At 48.8% G+C, this 23,644-nt stretch overlaps 1 protein-coding gene across 4 annotated transcripts in view; it reads left to right on the forward strand.

Annotated features, from left to right (window-relative positions):
• CYTH1 (cytohesin 1) overlaps nucleotides 1-23,644 on the forward strand; it is an 80,477-nt gene that overhangs the window by 34,930 nt on the left and 21,903 nt on the right. For 2 of the 4 annotated variants that reach the window (XM_079903681.1, XM_079903679.1), the window contains exon 2: nucleotides 22,543-22,625. In XM_079903681.1, the coding sequence (XP_079759807.1) occupies nucleotides 22,543-22,625 (83 nt within the window). Of the gene's footprint in view, nucleotides 1-10,062; nucleotides 10,415-21,363; nucleotides 22,457-22,542; nucleotides 22,626-23,644 lie in introns of those variants that run through there. The other 2 variants (XM_079903682.1, XM_079903680.1) reach the window with 2 other exon arrangements.

Below are 23,644 nucleotides of genomic sequence, written 5' to 3' on the forward strand. Positions count from 1 at the left end.
TGCAGTGGGGCAAAATCATCTAACACAGAGGCTATTTTGTAATAAAGTGTTGATTTTCTCATGTAATGGCTTGGATACTGTATTGACACTGAGAAACAGAGCAGTTGTCTGGGTCCAGGATGGTTGTAAGTGTATCAGTTGTTCACCCTTGTGATCATGGGCTGACTGGGGGCTGTGCTCACTGCTGCTGCTGCCCAGCATCACAGGAGAGGATTGGACCCATACCGCTAGCCCGGAAAAGAGCAACATTCAAAGTATGGTTTCTACTGAATGCGTGTTGCTTTCACACCATCATAAAGTCGAAAAATCATAAGTCAACCATTGTGGGACTTCCCTGGTTTTCCAGTGGTTAGGGCTTCGTGCTTCCACTGCAGGGGGCATGGGTTTGATCCCTGGTCGGGGAACTAAGATCCTGCATGCTGCAAGGTGCGGCAAAAAAAAAAAAAAAAAAAGTCAACCATTGTAAGTCGGGGACTGTATGTATACTTATCTCTTGAGGTAAGTATATCTCAAGGATAAATATATCTCATATATTGTATAATATATGTGGTTATACAGGTTAACTATGACAGATATGAGAGATATAGAGATATAAAGAGATATGTATATATAGTTAAATTTTACATGTAAAACACAGAGAATGAGAATATAGTATATAAAACAAAAATCTGGAAAAATGTAAAGAATATATACTGAAATGTCATCAGTGGTTATCCCTGGGTGCCCCCCCCGCCACTACTATAATTAATTTCAGTAATAAACATGTGTCATGAGTATAGTAAGAGAAAAGAACAGTTTGGTGCAATATATTAGAACATAGAATGGGGATGAAATTGAACTTGTATTGGGAATAATTCCCTTAGACTTTTTTTCTTTTGGCCTCTAAAATCCGCCTTCTACTTTTATCCTGTGACCTCACAACATACTGTAATGATTACGATCTCTTAGTCATGCTCTTGGGAAATGCGCTATTATCACATTGTGAGACAACCAGGGGTTTTTAAGTGATTCCATTCTAAGAAGGTACTTGGGAAGTGAAGAGAGAAACACCAGCTCTGTCTGCTGCTTTGGGTGAATCTGAGACCAGAAGTGCCACTGTTACTCGTTGGACTCCAGCCTCAGACTGCTTCCAGGGAGGAGGTGGTTAACCTCTAGGAAGCTACTTGAGCTTGACTTCAGGAACTGGGTGGTGGCCGCGAACTGGGAGTGACGCTTCTGTGGCTGGAGGCTGATTGGTCCAGGAGTGTGGCCAACGAGTTCCCTGTCGGTCCAGGAAGCAGCTCTGAGCTGTCCCGGTGGCTGGACAGCTCACAGGTATTCCTGCCCCACCCTGCCCTGCCTCCCAGGGAGTCTTTGCTCTGAGTTCTCCTTTGAAGAACAAAACCCAGCAACCTTCAGGGTCCTACTGTGACAGAAAAGATGGTCCTTAAAACCAAAGAAGACGATGGTGAGTCCCAGTCCTGGCTTGGGTATATGGGGTGGGGTTTAAGTAGCTCTTTTGATTGACATGTGAAATTCTGACGACAGTTTTACTGCCTCTTGAGGAGTACGACCGAGAGGCTCTTGCCTCTGTGTGTGTGTGAGAGAGAGAGAGAGAGAGAGAGCGCGCGCGCAAGCCAGAGAGATTCTGTGTTTTTAAACTGAAGACGTCCCCCAGCCCCCACCCCCACTCTTTACTTTTCATTGAAGATCCCCCTGGGAGCGTCTTGGTGGCATGTGCCCTCCTACTTGGTGATGGTGTCTGATTTCCTGAATCTAAGCAGCAGTCTTAGACGCTCTGCAAGTTGCGTGTACACCCAGAGTGAGTGTACACTGAAAAGGAAAGATGTTAGAGACCAGGTTGAAAGTATCGGTGAGGTACAAGATGAATAATAACCCTTTTTATTAAATAAAAATGTAACAAAGAGAATATCCATAGTTATTTGATCTTCCTCTTTTGGTATTAAGTAAAGACTGTTGGAAGCCTCGTCAGGTCTGGGGAACTTCCTTCATCTTCTCCACACCCACACTGTAAACAGTGAAGCTATGAGTAAAGGGGTGACAAATTTTGTGGATTATAAATCCCAAAAGCTTTTGCAGAAGAACTGGCTTAAAGCACCCTAGGTCAGGGCTCTCAAACGTTCTGAGGTTAAGCTGTGTGTGTGTGTGTGTATGTGTGTATGTTTTCTTGTGATGCTTTCATCAGATGGCCATGTTTGTTTGTTTTTTTGCGGTACGCGGGCCTCTCACTGCTGTGGCCTCTCCCGTTGTGGAACACAGGCTCCGGACGCGCAGGCTCAGCGGCCATGGCTCACGGGCGCAGCCGCTCCGCGGCATGTGGGATCTTCCCAGACCGGGGCACGAACCCGTGTCCCCTGCATCGGCAGGCGGACTCTCAACCACTGCGCCACCAGGGAAGCCCTGGGGAATTCATTTGTTCTCAACTCCTGGCTCGGAGGCTTGACTGCTCTGAAGCCACTTGGTCCCTGGTGTCCTCTGAGGCCTGGGCAGGCGTGGCCACCGTGGCAGCATGTGCTACCACCACAGGCTCGCACACCTACCCCTCTGGCCTCTCCCTTCTGTGCAGGGCGTGGGCTGGAGCTCTTTAGATCCCAGCTCCGAGCACAGGCTGGGCATATGCAGATGCACAGTAAACGCTGAGCTGAGGTGGCTTTTATTATTCCCGTGAGAGAAAATAAAGAGCTGAGTGCTCAGCCAGTGAGTTTGAATTGGGCTTGGGCTGTTTGTGGATTATTTATACTCACTGAGTCTCACCTCTAAACTGGAGGTAATAGTGCATAGTTCATTGGCAGGAAATGCACAGAGTTCATAGTCAGACTTTGCTGTCAAGTTCAAATAAAAATAGAAATGAAAAAAGATTTTAAGCCATGGATACTATGTGAGTATAGGATAGTGTTATTTATAGGAAAATATGCTGAATAGAATGGAGTTAAATAGAGTGCCTCTCCTTTAGGACATTGGATTTTCAGGTTGCGTCTAGAATACTCTCTCTGATGGTAACTTACCCCTCATCCCGTCCTCTAAATGTGTTCCTTGTCATTGTGCCAGCCTTCTGTTGGGCAGTTGCTGAGGTCGAGGCGAGTATTAAACAGAAAAGCAGAGGTGCTGTAAGTGAACATCTGTAGATACTCCTCACTCCCTTCCTTAGGGGTTGAGTTTGTATTTTGCGAAATCAAAAATGGTCACATCTTTATTTTTAAGCTAGAGCGCTTGGCACTGTACAAAGCACACATCTCAGCAGACCTGCATCACCATCTGCTGGGACCAGTTTTGAAGGGGACTCGCTCTGGTCCGGATTTCATAGGTTCTAGCCTGGATTTCATAGGCTGTCTGTGGACCGCACCAGCGTGTGTGCCCGCAGCGTTGAACAGAGGGTCAGGACTGCCCTTTTTTCTTGATGAAAGACATGAACAGAAACGGGGCTCGGGTCCTGCTCTGAAAAGAGCGGACCTTTATCCATCATCTGAGGCTTTCTGCAGCTTCCCAAGTTCTCTTTGGTACGGAACATAAATGCATAGGGCTGGCTGCCAGTGGTCAGGACCCAGCATCCAGGAGGCGGGTGGAGTGTGGAGGGCAGCAGGTGGAGTTGTCTGAGGAGCCAGCATTGTGGAAAGGAGAGGCAGGGAGTGTGGGTCTTGGCAGGACACAGGTCTGGGGCCTTAGGGGCCCCCAGCCTGCCAATGGACAGTGGAGACGAGGACAAGGCAGGTGCGGTAGATCTGGACAGGAGGCGTCAGGACCTTGTGGTGCAGCCCTTCCTGTGGCTCTGGAAGATTCGCTGAATATGTTTGTGGTGGGGGGCTGGCAGCACAGGACCTACATAGAGTTTGCTGCTGGTTACGTTAAACATGGAGGGATAGACGTCCTGGAAGTTTTTTATAATATCCATTTCTCACTTTTCCCTTGCATTTTGACAGCCTTCCAAAGGCACCTTTACTGAATTTACATTGTTCTTGTCTCTGCTCCTCTTTCTGTTTGTTGCAGCCCAGCTGAGATTTCCTTTTTAGAAAAAGACTCTTGTAACTGCTGCTGTCTTCTCCTGTTACCTTGTGAAGAGCTTCCACTCATGGGGATTCAGATGGGCTCATTTTGCAGCTGGGACAGTCACTAGATGCAGAGGGGCCACAGGCTTGTGGGTCCGCGGCTCCTGGCGGGGGACATGGAACTCCGCCGGGGCTGGCGTTGGGCAGCACTGCTGAGATGTGCTGCTCTTGGGACCCATGTGTCCTCTTCCTGAGCCCGTGCTGGGTGTGACATACCAGTGAAAACGGGGACAGAAGTCAGTCCTGCTGCCCTCAGCTCTGCTCATGGTCAGGACTTGCCCCGCCACTCCTTCCCTTCTTATGAAGATAATTTCTTGACTTTTGTATGTTCTTCCTTCCTTACCCTATGGAGAAATCATGAAAGCTTAACTTCTGACCTAGAAAAATGCAATACATTTCTTTTCTAAGTCAGTGGCTGTTTCTGCGTCTCCTCTCTTTCTGGCATCTTAAGTCTCTTCTGTTAAGCATTCAGGATTCTGATTCATAGAAATACATTGGAATCCCACGTAGACAGCGTGGCATGATGGTATAGTTGCCTCAGGGATTTCACACGCATTATAACAGGCCTCAAGTATGTTCCTTCCACTAAAGGAATAATTAGTCATTAATCTGAGCAAATGTTTTGGGGTAAGTGGCTGGTGACATTTCCATATTTTCTCTGAATAGAAATTTCAACATACAATTTTGCCTCACTTGTGGATCCAGATACACAGAAAGGTATAAAATGCGGTGTCGCTGCCTCTGCTTGCTCCCTGTCCACACTCCTCGTCTCTGAACAGGGTCCCTGTTGACAGTTTCAAGTGCGTCCTTCTCAGATCTTGCGTTTGCCAGCATTGGTGCCACGCGCATGGTGTCCTGTTCCTTCCCGTGGCACAGTGTCTGGGAGATCTTTCTGTGCTGGCATCTACCAATCAGCTCGTTCTTTTTCATGACCAAATTGTGTGTAAGTAGCTTCCATTTTTGCACTTTTGGGAGTACGTCCATTGGATAAGTTCTTAAACGGAATTGCTGAATTGCAAAGTACTGCAGCAGAAAGGTTGCGCCGTTTACTCTCCCCCAGCAGAGCCTGGGCCGCCTGTGTACTCCCGCGCCCTTGGCGGACACTCTCATTTCTGCCAGACTCACCTGAAGCGGTGTGGTGTTCATGCTTTAACTGGAGAGTTTAAGCGTCCTTCATGTCTGGCCATTGTGTTTGTCTTTCTGGGTCTGCTTTTTATGTCTTTCGCTGGTTGTGTCCACCTTTGTCTTCCTGCTGTCCTTGTGAAAAGCAGTTAATCGTCTGTCATGTATTTTGCACATTGGTTGTCCTGGTGGTTTACCTTTTAGCTCATAGAACTTTATTTTCCATTCTGAAGCTTTACATTTTATTGTAGCAAACTGAACAGACTCTCTGAGATTATAACCGTATTAATCCATGCTTTATTCTAGAATTTCTGTGGTTTCTTTTTTTACATTAGAATCTTTGACTCAGCTAGAACTTACTCTGATATAAATGAGTAGACATGCAGCTTACTTTGCCCTCAGATGGGCAGCTGGCTAATTGCCCCCCCCACCATTGACTGAATAATCCTATTTTTCTTTATATTTTTGTATATTTTAAAAATATTTTCTTTATGAGATTTTATGACTTGAAGTGCCACCTGTGTGTTTCAGTATCTCTTGAGTTTCTTTCCTGCTGTTTTCCTTCTCCAGTGCTGAAATTTCAAATTTTTGATGTCTCAACGCTTTAATCTCTGGCAGAGGCTCACCTCACATTACCCTTCTTCCTCTTCATAGTTTTCTAGGCTATTCATACATACATTTTCCATATGAACTTTAATATCGTTTTATCTGTTGCGCTCCTGTGAAACTCTTGTTGGTAAGGTAAACAGTAGTTTTAGAAACGGATGCACATACTGAGGACAGCTTTTCCCCGCAGAGGTCTTTCTGCCCGTGCTCAGATCTTCCTTGTTTTCTTGGTGACTTGCTCCTGGCACAGTAAGCGCGCTGGCTTGCGGGGCATTTGCTGGTTGCCCTCTCACGGGGCAGCTCGCCTCCTTGAGCTGGTGGCTGTGAGGCACAGTGCAGCCCTGGGTCTCTGTGGACAAAGCATTGCCCACCGCCTGCCTCAGCCTCCTCGTGGCCCCATAGTCCTCCCCTCCTTCCTCCCTACAGTCTCCTCCTGTCTCTGCTGCGCCCTCTGCACAGGCCAGGAGGGAGAGGATGGCCGAGAGCAGCCCCGGCAGGGATGAGTCCCCTGCGCTGGTGCCGGGAGCAGGCCCCATCAGGGAGGCTGGCCCTTGCCTGCCCCAGCTCTGCTGCCTGTGAGCGGACCCAGGGCCACTGGGACCCGGAGAGCGGGCGCCTGGGTCGGTGCCTCCAGCTCCTCTCAGCGTTCTCTCAGACCTCAGGGGCACTTCTCTGGACTTCGGGCAGCTCTGAGAAGGGTTGATGTCTGGCACCAGGAGCTGGCTTCTTCTCCTTTGAGGTTAGAGTTAGGAACTGCTACCCTCTAGGTTGCTTCAGGCCTTTCTCAGAGAGGGGACAGAAGCCAGTCTCGGCTTCTTTGAAGAAGCATTTATGCTCCTAGCTTTTACTAAAGAGCAATTCAGCATGTTAAAACGTAAGGGGGGCTTCCCTGGTGGCGCAGTGGTTGAGAGTCCGCCTGCCGATGCAGGGGACACGGGTTCGTGCCCCAGTCCGGGAATATCCCACATGCCGCGGAGCGGCTGGGCCCGTGAGCCATGGCCACTGAGCCTGCACATCTGGAGCCTGTGCTCCGCAGCGGGAGGGGCCACAACAGTGAGAGGCCCGCGTACCGCAAAAAAAAAAAAAAGCTTAAGGAATAGGGTAGAATGGTTGAAATTCCATGCCTGAGTTTTGTGTGACACAGAAGCAGGGGAGATGGGGATGCTGAGATGTGGAGGGCTCCACGCCTGGTATGGGCTGGTGCAGGGCCTTTGCCCAGGTGACGTGGGGCTTGGGGAGGCTGAGTGCGTAGGGTTAGCAAGTTTGTGATGTTGCTGAATTGAAAGACGCTGATTTACTGCCTCTCAGGAGCTGTCTGTGGAATAAGCGAGTGCTGCAGACCACCCTGCGCGCGTGGCGGAGGGCCTGTTTCAAGGCAGCCCTGGGGAGACGGCGCGTGGTGTGGGGAGCGGGTGTCGCACAGGGTGGCCGTGCAAGCTCTGAACTACCAGGGGGGCAGAAGACACTTAGTCCTCTGTTCCCACTTTTGAGCCCAAGTTTCCCTGCCTTGGACAAACGCCCCGTGTTCCTGTCACTTCTCCCTGGCCACCACAGAAAAGCTGCCCGTCCGTCTCTCCGGGTGCCCCCACGCCCCTTCCCACTCTGTCTCTACCTTGCCTCCCGCCTGACAACAGGACAGTCAGATGTCCTCATGCCAGACTCAAAGGGCACGGTCTGACTTGTGCAGCTTTTCTAGGCATTTCCAGTTTGTCCTCTGTCCCCAGCCTCGAGGGCCCTCTCACCGATGGCCCCGCCTCAGCCCTCGTGGGGTCTCCTGGGACACCCTGGCTGCGGGCTTGGCTGTCTCTGACCCCGTGACGCCTGTCTCCAGCATTCATTTGGCGCTTACTTGCTGCTTGATTCTTTTTTCTTTAAAAGGACCAAGGAACACGTAAGCTCTTTGGGGGCCTGAACCATGTCTTACCATCTTTGTATCTTCTATGGTAACTAATAGGGTTGTTACTAATAGGCTACCTGGTTTATGGGTGGTAACCATTTTTTCCCCAAAGATTGTTAGGTTACAAGTCTGAGAAAGTAATTTTTTAAAGCTTTTATTTTCTCTGTTGGTAGATTTCCTGAGATTACTAGCCGGTGAACAGTCTTTTTCTCTGATCATCGCTGTGACTTCACAAACTTGATTGCGGGGCCGCTTATTGAGATCTGTGTTCAGAGAAGAGGCGGGCCACACTGCAGACTTCCTGTTGGTAGCTTTTCACTCTCACTTCTTGTCTCCTTGCTTCCTTGGATCATACTGTTTGTGCCAAGAATTGACCGTGGTGCAGGCTTTGCTGCCAGCCAGTCTGGCCTGGCTTCACGCTGAGGACTTTGCTGGTTTACACGCTACAAGGCAAGCCCAGTGGTGGATCCTCTGTTGCTGAGTTGTAGCTGGTGAGTTAAGGGTGAGCCACAGTGAGCCTGTGCCTTATGACCCAGTCGTGCACAGAAAGTGACAGGTCAGGATCTGCCTGCTGGGACCTTTAAATCCCTGGAGTGTGTCTGTGCGTATTTTGACGTTAGCTCGGAAAGGGGGACATAGCCCTTAGGAATGTGCAGAGTGCTGTGAGAATATTTATGGTATTTTACTAGAAGGCAAGAGCTTAATTTCATGGACAGATAACCCCCTGGGAACAGGACAGTGTCCAACCAGGTGGTAAACTGCATGATACAAACATTGTTCAAAGGAAACGGTATGAAGAAGGCCTTTAAGTGAGGGTTAATTTGTGTGAACTGAGGGAGTTCTCCCCGTAAGAGGTGGCTCTTGATGGCTGGCCAGGATGAGCCTCTAAACAATGAGAAGGAAACGGAAACGGGTTGGGAACGAGGTGCTCTGGTGGACCAGGGAGGATGGACTCTCCCTGGGGCCGGGTGAGGGATGGGCAGCTCACCAGACTGAGTGTCAGATAGGGACTCTCAGTCCACGTGTTTGTTGAAAACTTGCCTCCTTTTGCAGCTTAAAGCAAAGATTTCATAAATAATTTTAGGGTTTATTTCTCGTAGATTTGGTATGATTCTTTTAGATGAGAACTGTCATTTCGACACAAAAATAAAATTGTTCACATTGTGGCTGTTTCTTTAAAGACAGGCTAGGCTGCAAAGCCCAAGTGTTTGGTTAAGTCTGGTGACCCTCTTGGTGATGAGGAAACCTCAGAGTATGGATCCCACGTTAGTGTAGTGGGGGAGGGTGCCTCCTGTCAGCAGTTTCCTAAGGGCAGAGGACTGGAAGGCAGGGGAGGGTGTGGGATTTTTAAGTTTCTTTCCTCCTGTTGTTGTGTGCCTGGACCAGTGGTTCTTAAGCAGAACACTTTTGCCCTGCAGGGGATTTGGCAATGTCTGGAGACGTTTGGGATTGTCCTGTCTGGGGGATAGGGTGGGGTGTTACTGGCATCCAGTGGGTGGAGGCCAGGGTGCAGTTAAATGTGCTCTAAGGCACCAGGATGCCCTCGACACAGAATGATCCCCGAAATGTCAAGAGTGCCGAGATCGGAGAACCTCATCTAGTGTAGTGGTTTATTTTCTCTTTTTTCTCCTTGTTTATTTGGCACTTGTTTTAAAATCCTTATGTCTCTTCCCTTATTAGTCAAAGGCAGTGCTTCCCAGAGGGGTCTGCAGACAAGGCTTCCAGTCACCCTGTGTTCTGGCTTAACACGGGGGCCTGAGCCTCTGGAACCCGAGTCTCAGCCTGGGGTCCCAGATCTGTGTGTCTGATGGTGCCCTTGGTGACCCTTGCACCTCTGGAGCTTGAGAGCCACTCCTCTCAGGCTGTAGCGACGTTTCTTGTCACCAGCCATCTTACAGTATTGTCCCTGGACCCACCTGCCTCACTCACCCTAACCAGAATATACTGGAACGCTATGTTGCAGCCTCTGCTGCGGAAACACCTATGGCCCGTGTGTGGAGAGAGCGGCTAGCACATGGCCTGAGTGGGAGGCAGGTCCTTCTCAGTAAAAAGGCTGGAGCGTGCCACGTGGAGACAGGGGACCTAGGGCCTCAGAGGACAGGAAGGGGGGGATTGTGTCCCTGCCTCCTGACACAGTGCTGGGAGAAGGAGGTGGCTTTGCGCTGAGGGCGACAGAACAGCCTGCCCTCTGGATCCTGCCCTCCTGTTTATCCACTCAGGAAGGGAGAGGGTACCTTAAGTAAGGGTTAACATCCTCCCTGGGAAGCCACCATCAGCTTTTTGCTTCCAAGGGGGAGGAAAAAGCCGCTGCAGCCTGTGAGCAAAGCTCTTGGCGCGTCCCCCCTCCGAGGCCGCGAGTGGGGGCGTGGTGGGCGGGGCACTGTCATCGCATTCATGGAAATAAGCCTGGAGGAAGGAGCACACGCTCCAAGTGTCAGCCCGGCGACGTCTCCGTCCACGCCTGCCTTCCCCACCAGCATCGGTTCCCTCTCCACCCGGGTTTCCGCTCAGCTTTTGTGTTCGCGGCCGCCGCCTCTGCCCTGGCTGTGCGGACGCACGTTCTGTGCGGGCTCCATCGCTGCCTCCGCCCGGCGCTGTGGGGGCAGCCGGGGGCCTGGGACTGGGGGGTCGCGGTGCTGGGCCACCATGGCCTCTGAAGCTGAGAGCTGCCAGCTGCCCGGGCTTTGACGTCGCCGCCCTGGGGCTGCCGGGATCCTGGGGCTGCCGGAGAGGGGACTCGCCCTGGGTAAGAGGCCGGGTGGGTGGCGCGTGTGAGCCCATCGTGTGCAGCTTCCTGTAGAGCGCGGATCCCTCTGTTATTATTATGCGCCGCCGCTGCTGCCGGCCTCTCCCACCCAGGAGCAGGCAGCAGCGTGATGTGTGCAGCGGCTGCTTCTCTGCATGTCTGTCTTGTGGTTTCGCATTCTGCTCTCTCCTCCTAGGGTTTTTCCAGTAGCTTCTTCAAATAGAGGTTTAAACCTTCAGTGTGGTTTCTTCTAGGCCTGAGATTGAGGAGCAAGCTAATAACCGATTTCTGTGGTCCTGCTCTGGTGAGGTTAGAAATAGGCCGGCAGAAAGCAGAGGGGCAAATCCGGCGAGATCTCCCTCTCAACCCACCCTAGGAGTTTTTATTTTACTCATTAAGAACTTTGGAACCTTCCCCGGGTATGGTAGCCCTCTTTCCAAAAATGCACATAGAAGAGGAGCTGGAGTCCCGCGTTTATTTTGGTGCCAGGGGTCTGTTCCAGCTGTCAGCCAAGGCGGGGGGCAGTGTTTCAGTCTGCAGAAGTGTTCAGGGTTTTACAAAGGGCCAGCGTACACATAGGTTTTAGGAAGGCGGGTAAAGTGAGAGCGAACTGACTTCTTCAGTTCTTCACGCCCTCACCGAGCCTCTCTTTTGGAGGGAAGGGATGTGGTGGCACAGCTGTGCAGTGCCAGAGATGGCAGCTGGTGTGGGGAGGGAGGAGAGGGGCGCCGATGCTCAGTTCGGCTGCTAGGATGGGAGCTCCGAGGCTCCCAGAGAGCACGAGGGCTCTGCGATGTCTCAAGGAGCCAGAGGTAGAACATGGCTCTCCTTGCTGAGCTGGCTCCAGCTCTGCTTGCAGTCTCTGTGACCCTTTCAAAAACAGCCTTGGAGACAGAGATTGCAAGTATGAGTGCTGGAGAGAAACTGCTGCAGAAGTCCAGCTGGATCACATAGTACCACTGCTAGGTTTTAGAAAAGCTTGAGGTTCTTAAAATGATTATTTTCTAGTGTTCAGCTTTTCTTGAAAGCAGATGTTAACTTTATTTTTCTAAACCAAACTTTCAGGATAAAATTTTATGACTTTGTTTCTTTTACTACCTTGAAATTTGACTTCATTTTCCCTTTGGTTAGCTGGTTGAATCATAAGGTTATGCAAACTGGTCTTTGAGTTCTAGGATTTATTAGATAAAATGTGTTGATTCCCTTCTCTGTGTAAGGTAAGATGATAAAATACCTTGCTTTCATGAGACAGTTTATGGAGCTGTTTATTATACACCCTCTCATTGGGAAGGACAAGGATGCTGACATGCCCATTCCTGCTTAAGGAAACCAGGGCAGGAAGAGGTGGTGGTTTTCTCCAGGTCACAGAGCAACTAGGCAGTGAAGCCCCACACAGGTGTCCCTCCCCCCACCCCCCAATCCCTGGGCAGTGTCTCATCTCAGTTAAGGGGGCCTGACTTGTTAGGTTAGCGGTTAGATGAGACGTCTCAAAGACTGAGATAGGAACAAAGTTTTCCTTAAAGATGCAGACTATGGTAATAAAATCTTTAATGTACTTACTTCTAGGTGGGAGACTGGGTGGTCTTTGTGTGGAAAGAATTTAAACTAGAAGAGTAAATATTCACCTTGGCAATTTGCTAGAAGGCACCTCTCACCTCCTGTGTTGAATGTCAGTTATGCTAGACACGTGCCAATTTAATTCTTTCTTTTAGAATCACTTAGGCTGTAAATTGGTGGTGAGACACTTCTCTTCCAGTGCTTTACACAAAAGTCAAATCATAGCTTCTTGGGAAAGGGACTAAGGTAAGCAGAAATCGGGAAGTCAGGATATTGCTATGAAAATTTTGTTTCATTTGTTTTTAATTACAGTAAAATATATGTAACATAAAATTTACCATTTTAAGTGAATGGTTCAATAGCATTAAGTTCATTTACCTTGTTGACAACCATCACCGCTATCGCTCTCCAGAATTTTTGCAAAACTGAAACTCTGTCCCCGTTAAACACTGACTCCCCATTCTCCCCTCCCCCAGCCCCAGACACCCACCATTCCACTTTCTGTCCCTGTAAATTTGGCTTCTCTAGGGACCTCATGTAAGTGGAATCGTACAGTATTGGTCCTTTTGTGGCTGGCTTATTTCACTTAGCATAATGTCTTCCAGGTTCCTTCATGCTCTAGCACGTGTCAGAATTTCCTTCCTTTTCGAGGCAGAATAATATGGTATTAAATTATACAGAGGGTTGCTGTAGTTTTGACTTAGTTGAAGGGAAAAGGAAGTGTTTCCCGAAGTCGGGAGACTTTCTGTAAAGGTGTGAGGTGGTCAAGTCAGCAGACTGTTGGCCGTATATGTGTCTACAAGTTTCAGATTTCGGTCACATCCCTTTGCTACATCCTCCTGTGCCCTCTGGTCTTGACAACTACCCTGAGGTCTGTCTCTAAGTGTGAGGCTGTCAGCGAAGCCCCTTAGTCATTGTAGCTTTCTGTTTCACTCATCTCTATGTTGCCTTTACTTAAGGACCCTGTGAATTTTGGTTGTTTTCTTATCCCCATCATGAAGATCTGACCTCATGTATTTCTTTTTTTTTGGCAATACGCGGGCCTCTCACTGTTGTGGCCTCTCCCGTTGCGGAGTGCAGGCTCAGCGGCCATGGCTCACGGGCCCAGCCGCTCCGCGGCGTGTGGGATCTTCCCGGACCGGGGCACGAACCCGTGTCCCCTGCATCGGCAGGCGGACTCTCAACCACTGCGCCACCAGGGAAGCCCTGACCTCTAACGTCAGCATAGAATTGAGAGTTTTGTGAAAGTCTGCTGACTGTTTGTATGTCACCAAAGCCTGAGTTCTTTCTAGTCTTTTGGGGTTTTTCACACTGGAAGGCACTGGGATCTCTTGGGAGACCAAGGTGACTTACCCCAGGGTGGAGCAGAGCGAGTGATCTGACCGGAGGATCTGCACAGGCTGATTCAGAAAGTGCCTGGTGGTTTGACCAGCACTCACCACACCATGAGTTCTGTACGCAGGCCCTTTGATCTTTGTCTTTGGAGGCACACCGCCTTCACTCCGCGGGCAGCTTCCCAGATTTGCGCTCTTGAACCCAAAAGCTGTTTGTAAAAAGCTCATGTTCCCTCTGGAGCCGGTAACAGTTTCTGGAGAGGGTACAGGAAGGCCCAGTGCTTTACTTTACCTTTCTTTCTTTTTTAAGAACATTTATTTTATTGAAATATAGTTGATTTACAATGTTGTGTTAATTTCTGCTGTACAGTAAAGTGATTCAGTTATACATATATGTGTGTGTGTGTGTGTGTGTGTGTGTGTGTGTGTGTATTCTTTTTCCTATTCTTTTCCGTTATGGTTTATCACAGGATATTGAATATAGTTCCCTGTGCTCTACAGTAGGACCGTGTTGTTTCTCCATTCTGTGTATAATAGTTTGCATCTGCTAATCCTCATGCTTTACTTTACCAGGCTGCTGTGGCTCCAGGTGGGCAGGTGGTTTCTGAGGCTGTGTGTGTTTTCAGTTTCATGAAACTCCAGCCTGGAAAAGGCCTGGCCTTGCTTAGCAGGGCACCCTGGCCGGCGCTGGCTCCGGAGGCCTGGAAGTGCTTTTTCTGCACACCGACGCCCTCCTGGGCTTCATGGAGACCAGACCTGTTTGTCTACTTTCTCCACACATGGGGAAAAGGGAGGGCCTTATGGACTCTTGGCCTCACCTTTTTAAATGTTTCCCTGCTGTGCTGGTTTAAATTTAGACCCTTCTTATCCACCGAAAGGCAAGGGCTATATATAAGAAGGATGATGGTTGATGATTATGGTGGAAAAAATAAGGCAAATGACGTATTTTAAAGCTAGGCAGAGGGACCTGGTATAGCTGGAGGACCTCAGGGAGCTGTGTCTGGGCCCTAAAGCGCACCTCCAACACTTTGATAGATGTCACCCCTGGGGACGAAGGACAGACAACGCGGTCCCTTTTGGCTGGCAGCCGCCTGTATTCCTGTTGAGCAGAAACTGCTGTCAGAAGATCTGCCTTTTCAGTTAGACTTCATGGCAGGTCTCTGGGCACCTGCCCGTGACTGTGACCGCCGGAGAGGGAGAAGCTGGACCTAGCGAAGCCGCATGTGCATATCTACCCGCCCCCAGCCCGGAAGGAGTGCGCTGTCCCTTTAAGAGAGCCTCCTTTGTATGCGCTGGATGGAGCACATTGCTGCTCTGGGTTTCTGCCGGTTAAATCCGCAGAGCAACATTTAAATAAAGAAATAAATAGAAGGTCCCCTTGTGTGGCTTTTCTATTCACAGCCGAGCACAATGGTCCCTTGTTGTTGTAGGCTCTTTAATCCCCTTCATTAAATTGGAGCCCTGCAAGGGAATGGTGAGGGGCTGCTACTGGACTGGTCCCCGTGCTGGAAGCAGGACACCTTGTATTGAAATTAACCTTTGCAGGCATGAATTCCCAAGGCCTCCAGGCCCTCTGCCCCGTGTCCTTTATGCGCAGGCCGCTGCCTCCCTAGTTGCCATTCTTTTCAGGAGAAGAGGGCTTAGCTGCCTTCCTGGCACAGAAGCGTGGCTGCAGCACGTGGCAGTCGGGGGGGTGGGGGTGGGGGGGTGGGGGAGGAGTTGTTTGTTGCTCTGCCATCTGGCCCATCAGATCTTTTACAGTTTAACCCTAATAGCTACGCAGGAGAGCCAGGGCGTGGGTAGATAGATGCCTTTCCCAGGGGCCCACGCTGCTTTCTCAGAAACTCGGGGTACCGAGTGGATGTGGTGGTTTCTGAGTACCAGCTGTTCCTGTCGTGTCCTGGTGGCAGCCTTCCAGGGTCCTTGAGACGCCAGCTAGGATGCTAGGGATCGCTTACTCCTCTGGCTCTCCAGCCATGGTTTTGATTCTTCATGCTGTTAAATGAAATTAAGCATTTTGTCTGTGGAATTTTTTTTTTTTCCTCATGGGCAACATGAGAATGAGGGCTTGAGTTGAAAATTTGCTGTTGCATTGATAAGTTTAAGCAGAGGAAAATACATTTGTTAAAATGCTGGATTTTTTTTTCTCACCTCCGAGCAAAATTCCACTGGAAAAATGAGATCTAAATCTGCTTCTTTTTTTTTTTTTTTTTTTTTTGTAGTAAGTTCTTAGGTGATTTGTTGAACCAAAAGGGAAGCAGTGCTGTGATTTAAGGGTACTAAGTGTGGAATGGCGAAGCGATTTAGAAATCGCGTGGTTAATGTCAGGAGACAGCTTCAAAGTAAATGTGGATAAATGTCTTGCTGGTTCTAACTGCACATTGGCTAGAAGTATCTTCCATCTGACCACCAGGACATATTGATGTTCCGGAAAAACCCGAACGAACTTTCTGGCCAGCCCAATAGAAGGCCTGTCTTTTTCTAGTGACCATAGGCTAACATTTTTATTTTTCATTTAAAAAATGCAGTAGTACTTAACTGTATTATTTTAAGCAAGTATTCAGGAGCTCTTGTGCCCCGTCTCTCTCCATTCCCTGACCCCCTACCCAGAAGCAACCACTCATAATGAACTTATTCTGGATTTTGATCTTCTGGTAGATGCTGCCAGGTGTGTATTAATATTCTCTTCCTGCTGATTATTTTATCAGAGTCAAAGATTATCTCCTGATTTCCTTCACTTGCAGCATTCTTTCCTTCACTCTCTCTCTGTCCATTTTTGATAGTTTTTCACAAATGTCTGGTCGCTTAATTTTCATCTTTGAGACTTTCATACACGCATTGACAACCTTGATTTCTGTCTGTGATCTTTCACGCGTGCCTCCTGCTCCTTTGTAAGAGGAGGTGCGGGGACCCCGCTTGCCCCTCTCAGGCCCTCACACCTCCGTCAGCTCTTCCCCCATTTCAGCATGCTCACAGCTGATTACATACAGCTTTTGTCCTGGAACCTGAAGTGGCCTCTGTGCCACGTGCTCCCCACCGGCACCCGCCCCGCGACAGGAGTGTGCGCCCTCCTGGGAGCTCTTCCCAGCACCAAGGTCGATGCCTCCTTTCTTGCCTCCCATTGGCTTGTGGCTTGAACCCTGATTCCCTCTAGCCTTTGTTTTTCCTGTTTCTAGCTACCTCGTTGTTCTGTTGAGAGGAGACCCAGTGATGCCTTCTCCCATCGTAAACACTCCAGCTCTTTCCCATTCATTCTCTCGTCCACTCTTCCTGAGGACGGTCTTCTTGCAGCCCATTGGCCTGTTGTTCTGATCGGATCCTCTCCACGCTGTGAGCGTGCGTGCGTGTCGGGTCAGAATCGTCTTTGTTCAGAACTTTGAAAGGCCCTTCCACTGTCTTACGGGATCTCTGTTGCTCCAGCCCAGTTCTTGTTTTGTGGGTGGTCTGGTTCCCCTCTTTACTCCTCATCGAGGTTTCAGGATTGTCTTTAATCCTTCAACTTCTGAACTTTACTCTGAGGACTTCTCTGAGATTAAAAAAACTTTATTATACTGAATGGACTGACTTCTTGCTTATATTTTGTTTTGCTTCTTTTTTCAAGTCTTTTCTTTTGCACTTTGTTCTGTAGGAGTGCCTCAACTTCATCTTTTATCCTTTTATTGACTTTTTTTATTTTGGGAGAGGCTAGAGGGGCAAAATATGTTTAATTTCCAAGAGCTTATTATTTTTCTGTAGTTGTGTCCTTTTCATAGTTTCCTGTTCTTTCAAAGTTTTCTCTGTTCCCTTAATTATCTCTGTCTGCTCCAGGGTAGGTTATCTGCTCCCTGCCCTGCTGGTTCCCATTCGGGCCGGAGGCTCAGCCATCTCTGTTAGCGGAAGAATGATACGGTGGATGGGCTGAGTGGGAGCTCCAAGTGTGGGGACGGGCCTGGGGCATAAGTCTGCTCTCTACAGGGCAGTACCAGGCCTCCCAAATATAGGAATCGAGGCTCCGCCCTGGGCACCCTCTCCCATGCTTGCTCTCCGCGTGTCGGTCCAGCTCCTTTGTTTTTGCCTGGGGACAAATATATATTCAGAACCTTTGGGTGCCAGACACTGTGCTGGGTGCTGCGAACACGGCAGTGTCAGGCATGCAAGGTCCCTGCCCTGGTGGAGTCTCTGCTTTCAGAGGGAGGTGTTGGTGCTCTGCTTTCTTTGCCCTGGAAATTCGTTGAAGCCTCTTTTGCCGATGGCCCCTCTCCCCGTACTCTGTGGTATTGCAGGACTGTACCTTTTTTTATCCCTCTACTCCCTCTAAAGCAGCATCTCAGAAGGTGGAGGACCGCAGGCACATTTTGAACTTCTACTGCAGAAACTAGATTGTGACCTTCCAGAAAAGCTGTCTTGTGTGAAGGCTAACCCAGAACGGCTGGGTGCTTAGATTCTGAAAAGGAAGCCACCCCTGAGAGTTTCCAGTTTGGAACAGTAGAGATTGGCTTCTCAGGGTATCCAGCAGTCTTGAGATACAGATTTTTCACGTCATGGTTCTGGTTTTCATCAGCCTTGTTATGAGGACCGTAGTCTTGCCTCTGGTTGGGGTGAGACTCCTTAGTGATCTGATCAAGCCTTCTCTGTGGTGCAGAGTCAAAGCCTGGTTATTCATTCCCCCATGGAATAGCTATTAAAGAAATGAACTATTGCCTCAAATTTTGCAAAACCATGTTATGTTAGAAGCTCCGGAAATTAGTTTCTTAAAGCGAACTTCTCATCTTCATGGACTAGAAATTTTTCCGGTTTGTGAAGTCCAGAAGAAGCAGAGTGAACTCCTTTGGGTGTGCTTTTCTCTAGAATGGGGAATGGATCAGTATAGTTTGTGCTGTTTCTTAGAGTGGCTTTTGCTCTAACTAGAGCTGACCTGTTGTTCGTTAGCTTTCTCCTGAAGTAGCTGCTGGCATGCTCACCCCTGAGTTCACAGAGGCACAGTTGAGGCTGCACTTGGAAGGCCTGGGCTTGGGTGTAGGTGGTCTGTTGGAATCTCTAGATGGCTCTGCCTTCCAGCCTCTAGTGAATTAGGAGTGTATTTCAAACTACAGGACTCAGTGCGTTCATTAGGCTACGAAATCAGTTTCGTGGGCCACAGCCACTGTTAGGAAAACTAAGTGTAAAACAGTAGAAAATGTCAATAGATTTCACGTGGTGAGGGGTTTGTTTTTGTTTTCCTTTTTTGGCTGCACTGTGAGGCATGTGGGATCTTAGTTTCCCAATCAGGGATCAAACGCATGCCCCCTGCAGTGGAAGCATGGAATCTTAACCATTGGACCACTGGGGAAGTCCCAAGGGTATTATTTTTGTGTATGGGGGAGATTGGGTCGTGAAATCGAATGCATTTTTTAATTGTGGGTCTTGGAGAAGCTTAAAAGACACTTTTCTAGGGACTTTCCTGGTGGCGCAGTGGTTGGGAATCCGCCTGCCAATGCAGGGGACACGGGTTTGAGCCCTGGTCCGGGAAGATCCCACATGCCGCGGAGCAACTAAGCCCGTGAGCCACAACTACTGAGCCTACGGGCCACAACTACTGAAACCCGCACACCTAGAGCCCGTGCTCTGCAATGAGAGAAGCCACCGCAATGAGAAGCCCGCACACCGCAACTAAGAGTAGCCCCCCGCTCGCCGCAACTAGAGAAAGCCTGCGTGCAGCAACGAAGACCCAATGCAGCCAAAAATAAATATACAGTGGAGAAAAGACAGCCTCTTCAATAAGTGGTGCTGGGAAAACTGGACAGCTACATGTAAAAGAATGAAATTAGAACACTCCCTAACACTGTACACAAAAATAAACTCAAAATGGATTAAAGACCTAAATGTAAGACCAGACACCATGAAACTCTTAGAGGAAAACATAGGCAGAACATTCTATGACATAAATCATAGCAAAATCCTTTTTGACCCACCTCCTAGAGAAATGGAAATAAAAACAAAAATAAACAAATGGGACCTAATGAAACTTAAAAGCTTTTGCACGGCAAAGGAAACCATAGACAAGACGAAAAGACAATCGTCAGAATGGGAGAAAATATTTGCAAATGAAGCAACTGACAAAGGATTAATCTCCAAAACATACAAGCAACTCGTGCAGCTCAATATCAAAAAAACAAACAACCCAATCCAAAAATGGGCAGAAGACCTAAATAGACATTTCTCCAAAGAAGATATACAGATTGCCTACAAACACATGAAAGAATGCTCAACATCATTAATCATTAGAGAAATGCAAATCAAAACTACAATGAGATATCATCTCACACCGGTCAGAATGGCCATCATCAAAAAATCTACAAACAGGGGCTTCCCTGGTGGCGCAGTGGTTGAGAGTCCGCCTGCCGATGCAGGGGACACAGGTTCGTGCCCCGGGCCGGGAAGATCCCACATGCCACGCAGCCTGCGTGTCCGGAGCCTGTGCTCCGCCACGGGAGAGGCCACAACAGTGAGAGGCCCACGTACCGCAAAAAAAAAAAAAAAAAAAAAAACTACAAACAATAAATGCTGGAGAAAAGGGAACCCTCTTGCACTGTTGGTGGGAATGTCAATTGATACAGCCATTATGGAGAACAGTATGAAGGTTCCTTAAAAAACTAAAAATAGAACTACCATATGACCCAACAATCCCACTCCTGGGCATATACCCTGAGAAAACCATAATTCAAAAAGAGTCATGTACCAGAATGTTCATTGCGGCTCTATTTACAATAGCCAGGACATGGAAGCAACCTAAGTGTCCACTGACAGATGAATGGATAAGAAGATGTGGCACATATATACAACGGAATATTACTCAGCCATAAAAAAGAATGAAACTGAGTTATTTGTAGTGAGGTGGTTGGACCTAGAGACTGTCATACAGAGTGAAGTAAGTCAGAAAGAGAAAAACAAATACCATATGCTAACACATATATATGGAATCCAAAAAAAAGTAAAAGAAAAAAAAATGGTCAGAAGAACCTAGGGGCAAGATGGGAATAAAGATGCAGACCTGCTAGAGAATGGACTTGAGGATACGGGGAGGGGGAAGGGTAAGCTGGGAGAAAGTGAGAGAGTGGCATGGACATATATACACTACCAAACGTAAAATAGATAGCTAGTGGGAAGCAGCCGCATAGCAGCAGGAGATCAGCTCGGTGCTTTGTGACCGCCTAGAGGGGTGGGATAGGGAGGGTGGGAGGGAGAGAGATGCAAGAGGGAAGAGATATGGGGACATATGTATACGTATAACTGACACACTTTGTTACAAAGCAGAAAGTAGCACACCATTGTAAAGCAGTTATACTCTAATAAAGATGTTAAAAGAAAAAGAAATAAAAATAAATAAATTTATTTTTTTTTTAAACAAGACACTTTTCTAGACAAGGGTGGGGAAAAGCTGGATAAAAAAGGAAGAATCAGCTTAGAACCTAATGTAACTAACTAACCTGTGCTGAGACTTAATTGTGGTCTATTGTTTCTACCCTCTTCTATTGTCTTACATGATTTTTATGAAATATTTGGGGAGAGTAACTGTGCTCTGAACGCAGTAGATTCAGTTTCAGTGCCATTGTTGGCAAGTCGTGCACCCTGACTGCGCCTTCAAGCAGAACTGTTCCACTGTGCTGCCCAGTAGAAACGTAATATGAGCCACAAATGCAGTGTTACACTCCAGCAGCCCCTGTGAGCACAATTAAAATAATGTATTTTATTTACCAACTTATCATTTCAATGTTTAATCAATACAAAAAAGTATTAAAGAGATATGTTAACTTTTTTGGTACAAAACTGGTGTGTATTTTACACACACAGCCCATCTGAAAGTGGGCTAATCACATTTCAAGTGCTTACTACCCACACTCGGCTTGTGGCCACCACATCATACGGAGCAGTTCTCACTTACTGAGGCGCCTGCGCGAAGGATGGGAGCATCCAGGTACTGCCCCCCCAATCTGGCAACATGGGGCCCTTTGCTGTGGCCCCCAAGGGAATGGGACCAACACTTGTGAGCCCCTCCTAAGCCCCAGGCGGGATGGGGCGCACTTCAGTGACTGTGGGACTTCACCCTCACAGCAGCCAGTGCATGGGCGAGGGTGTCCCCATTTTATTGGTGGTGAACGCGGCCTGAATAGGTTCAGTAACTGTGCAAAGTGGCCTGAGTGCCGTGTGGTGGGATGGATCTGGGATTGGAGCCGGGCGTGCCTGATGCCAAAGCCTGTTCTTCCATCGACCGCTGGCTGCCCGCACACTCAGAAGGGCCGTTGTAGGGCCTGCCTACCCTGAGCCCCTGCTTTTAGAGGACATGGAGTCTTGAGGAATGGGGAAGCGTTTTGTGGTGAGAACTGTGATGGGGAATTAAGTAACTTTGTTCTGATGATAAGAGCTCATTTAAAAATATGATTCGGGCTTCCCTGGTGGCGCAGTGGTTGAGAGTCTGCCTGCTGATGCAGGGGACACGGGTTCGTGCCCCGGTCCGGGAGGATCCCACATGCCGCGGAGCGGCTGGGCCCGTGAGCCGTGGCCGCTGAGCCTGTGCGTCCGGAGCCTGTGCTCCGCAACGGGAGAGGCCACCACAACAGTGAGAGGCCCGCGTACCGCAAAAAAAAAAAAAAAAAAAAAAATATGATTCAAAAAATGTTAAAGGGTATAAAGCAGAGAGAAAAGTCCCCGTAACCCCATCCTCAGAGTTAAACATTGTTTCAGTTTGGGGGTGTGTCCTTCTAGATTTTTTTTCTCTGTACATACTAGTCTCTCCCCTTCCCCTCCAGAATGGCACAAAACTGTTGTTCACGTTGCCTCTCTGTTGCCTCCCCCTCCCCGCTAGGGTCATGGCCATTGCCCTGTGTCGGGGCTGGACCCAGTGAGGGAGCTGAGGCCTAGAGAGATGGATTAACCAGGGGCCTGAGCCCCCCACCCCTCAGGATGGAAATGGCCAGGGCCTGGCCCACAGTCCTCCTCTTTCATTCCTAGCCAACCTCATCTCATCTCAGGCAGCCTTTTCTCTCTTGTTTTTTTGTGACAACTGTTCCTTTATCAGAGCTCTTCTCTGTGATCCACTATCCTTTCTAACCTTGGTAATCCTGACGGAGAATGGGAGCCAGATCCGTCCCCAGCAGTCGCTCATTTCCGACACTGGCTTCTCACCCCTTCCGTGGTACCTTTGTCCTTTTGCGTCTCTGGATTGTATTTATTTTTGGCGAGGAAAAGCTTTCTTAGTAATCCTTCCCTCCTTCTCTGTAGTTCCCAGTGACCTGACTGCAGAGGAGCGCCAGGAGCTGGAGAACATTCGGCGGAGGAAGCAGGAGCTGCTGGCTGACATCCAGGTAGGAGCTGGGCAGCCACCTCGACCAGGTGTCTTCTCGTGACACCTTCTGCCTTGGTCTCACCACAGTTCTGATAAAGTGCAGGTATTGATAACCAGCTTTGCTTATTAACAAGTGAGAGTGGAATCTCAGAGAGGAGGAGTGCTCTGTAAGCTGCACCCAGCTGGCCGGCTGTCAGGCTAGAGTGACAGGTCTCCTGACTGCGACTAGAACCCAGGCTTCAGGTTATGTAGACCCATGTCCACGTCCTGGTGGCCACTTTCTGGCAGGGCGATTCTAGATAGAGAATTTTGCCTCTCTGGTCTTCAGTTTCTTTTTCTGTAAAATGGGAATGAAAACACCTGTTGATAGGTTGCCATTAGTTGGATTATTTAGCCCCTGGGGAAGCCAATTCTTTTAGAATTCTCTGCTCTGTAACACATTTGAGAGCTCAGGGGCAGGGACGGGAGGGGGCACACCCTGTAACGCCAAGCTGTGAAGTGTATCGTCGGAAAGACTGGGCGTGCTCCAGTGTTGGTGTGAGTATACTTTGCTGTGGCCCTAGTTCTTTGATTCCTCCTTCACTGGTAAGTGCTGGGAAAGCTTCGCAGTTCTTCACTCAGAACCCCCTCCAGCGTGACGGTCGTCCACTCTTGAGGGCCTGCTTAGATGGGGGAGGGGTGGAAGGCAGAGCTGGGATCAGCGTTCCCTTTGCCAGCCACTTGGCGGCACTGTTGGCCCAGCACCAGCACTGCTGGCCGGGCAGCCTGGGCGTTGCGGGGAGTGGTTTATCCTGGGAATCTTCTGTCACCCGCTGTTCAGTGAGCTGCGGCTGTGCTCCAACAGACTGTGTTAAGGCTGCCGTTTTCAGTGGAAAAATACATATTGTACATAGTGTGTATGATTATAAATTTCTGTCCTAGACTAAACTCCTTGTGGTCAGGAGGTATCTTTTTCACCTTTGTATTTCCTAGAATGTTCACTATCTGGTAGGAACCCAAGAAATATTTGTTGAATAGATGAATTTTCCAAAAATGTTT

This window comes from Stenella coeruleoalba, assembly GCF_951394435.1.
Source record: "Stenella coeruleoalba genome assembly, chromosome: 19".
Classification (NCBI taxonomy): domain Eukaryota; kingdom Metazoa; phylum Chordata; class Mammalia; order Artiodactyla; family Delphinidae; genus Stenella; species Stenella coeruleoalba.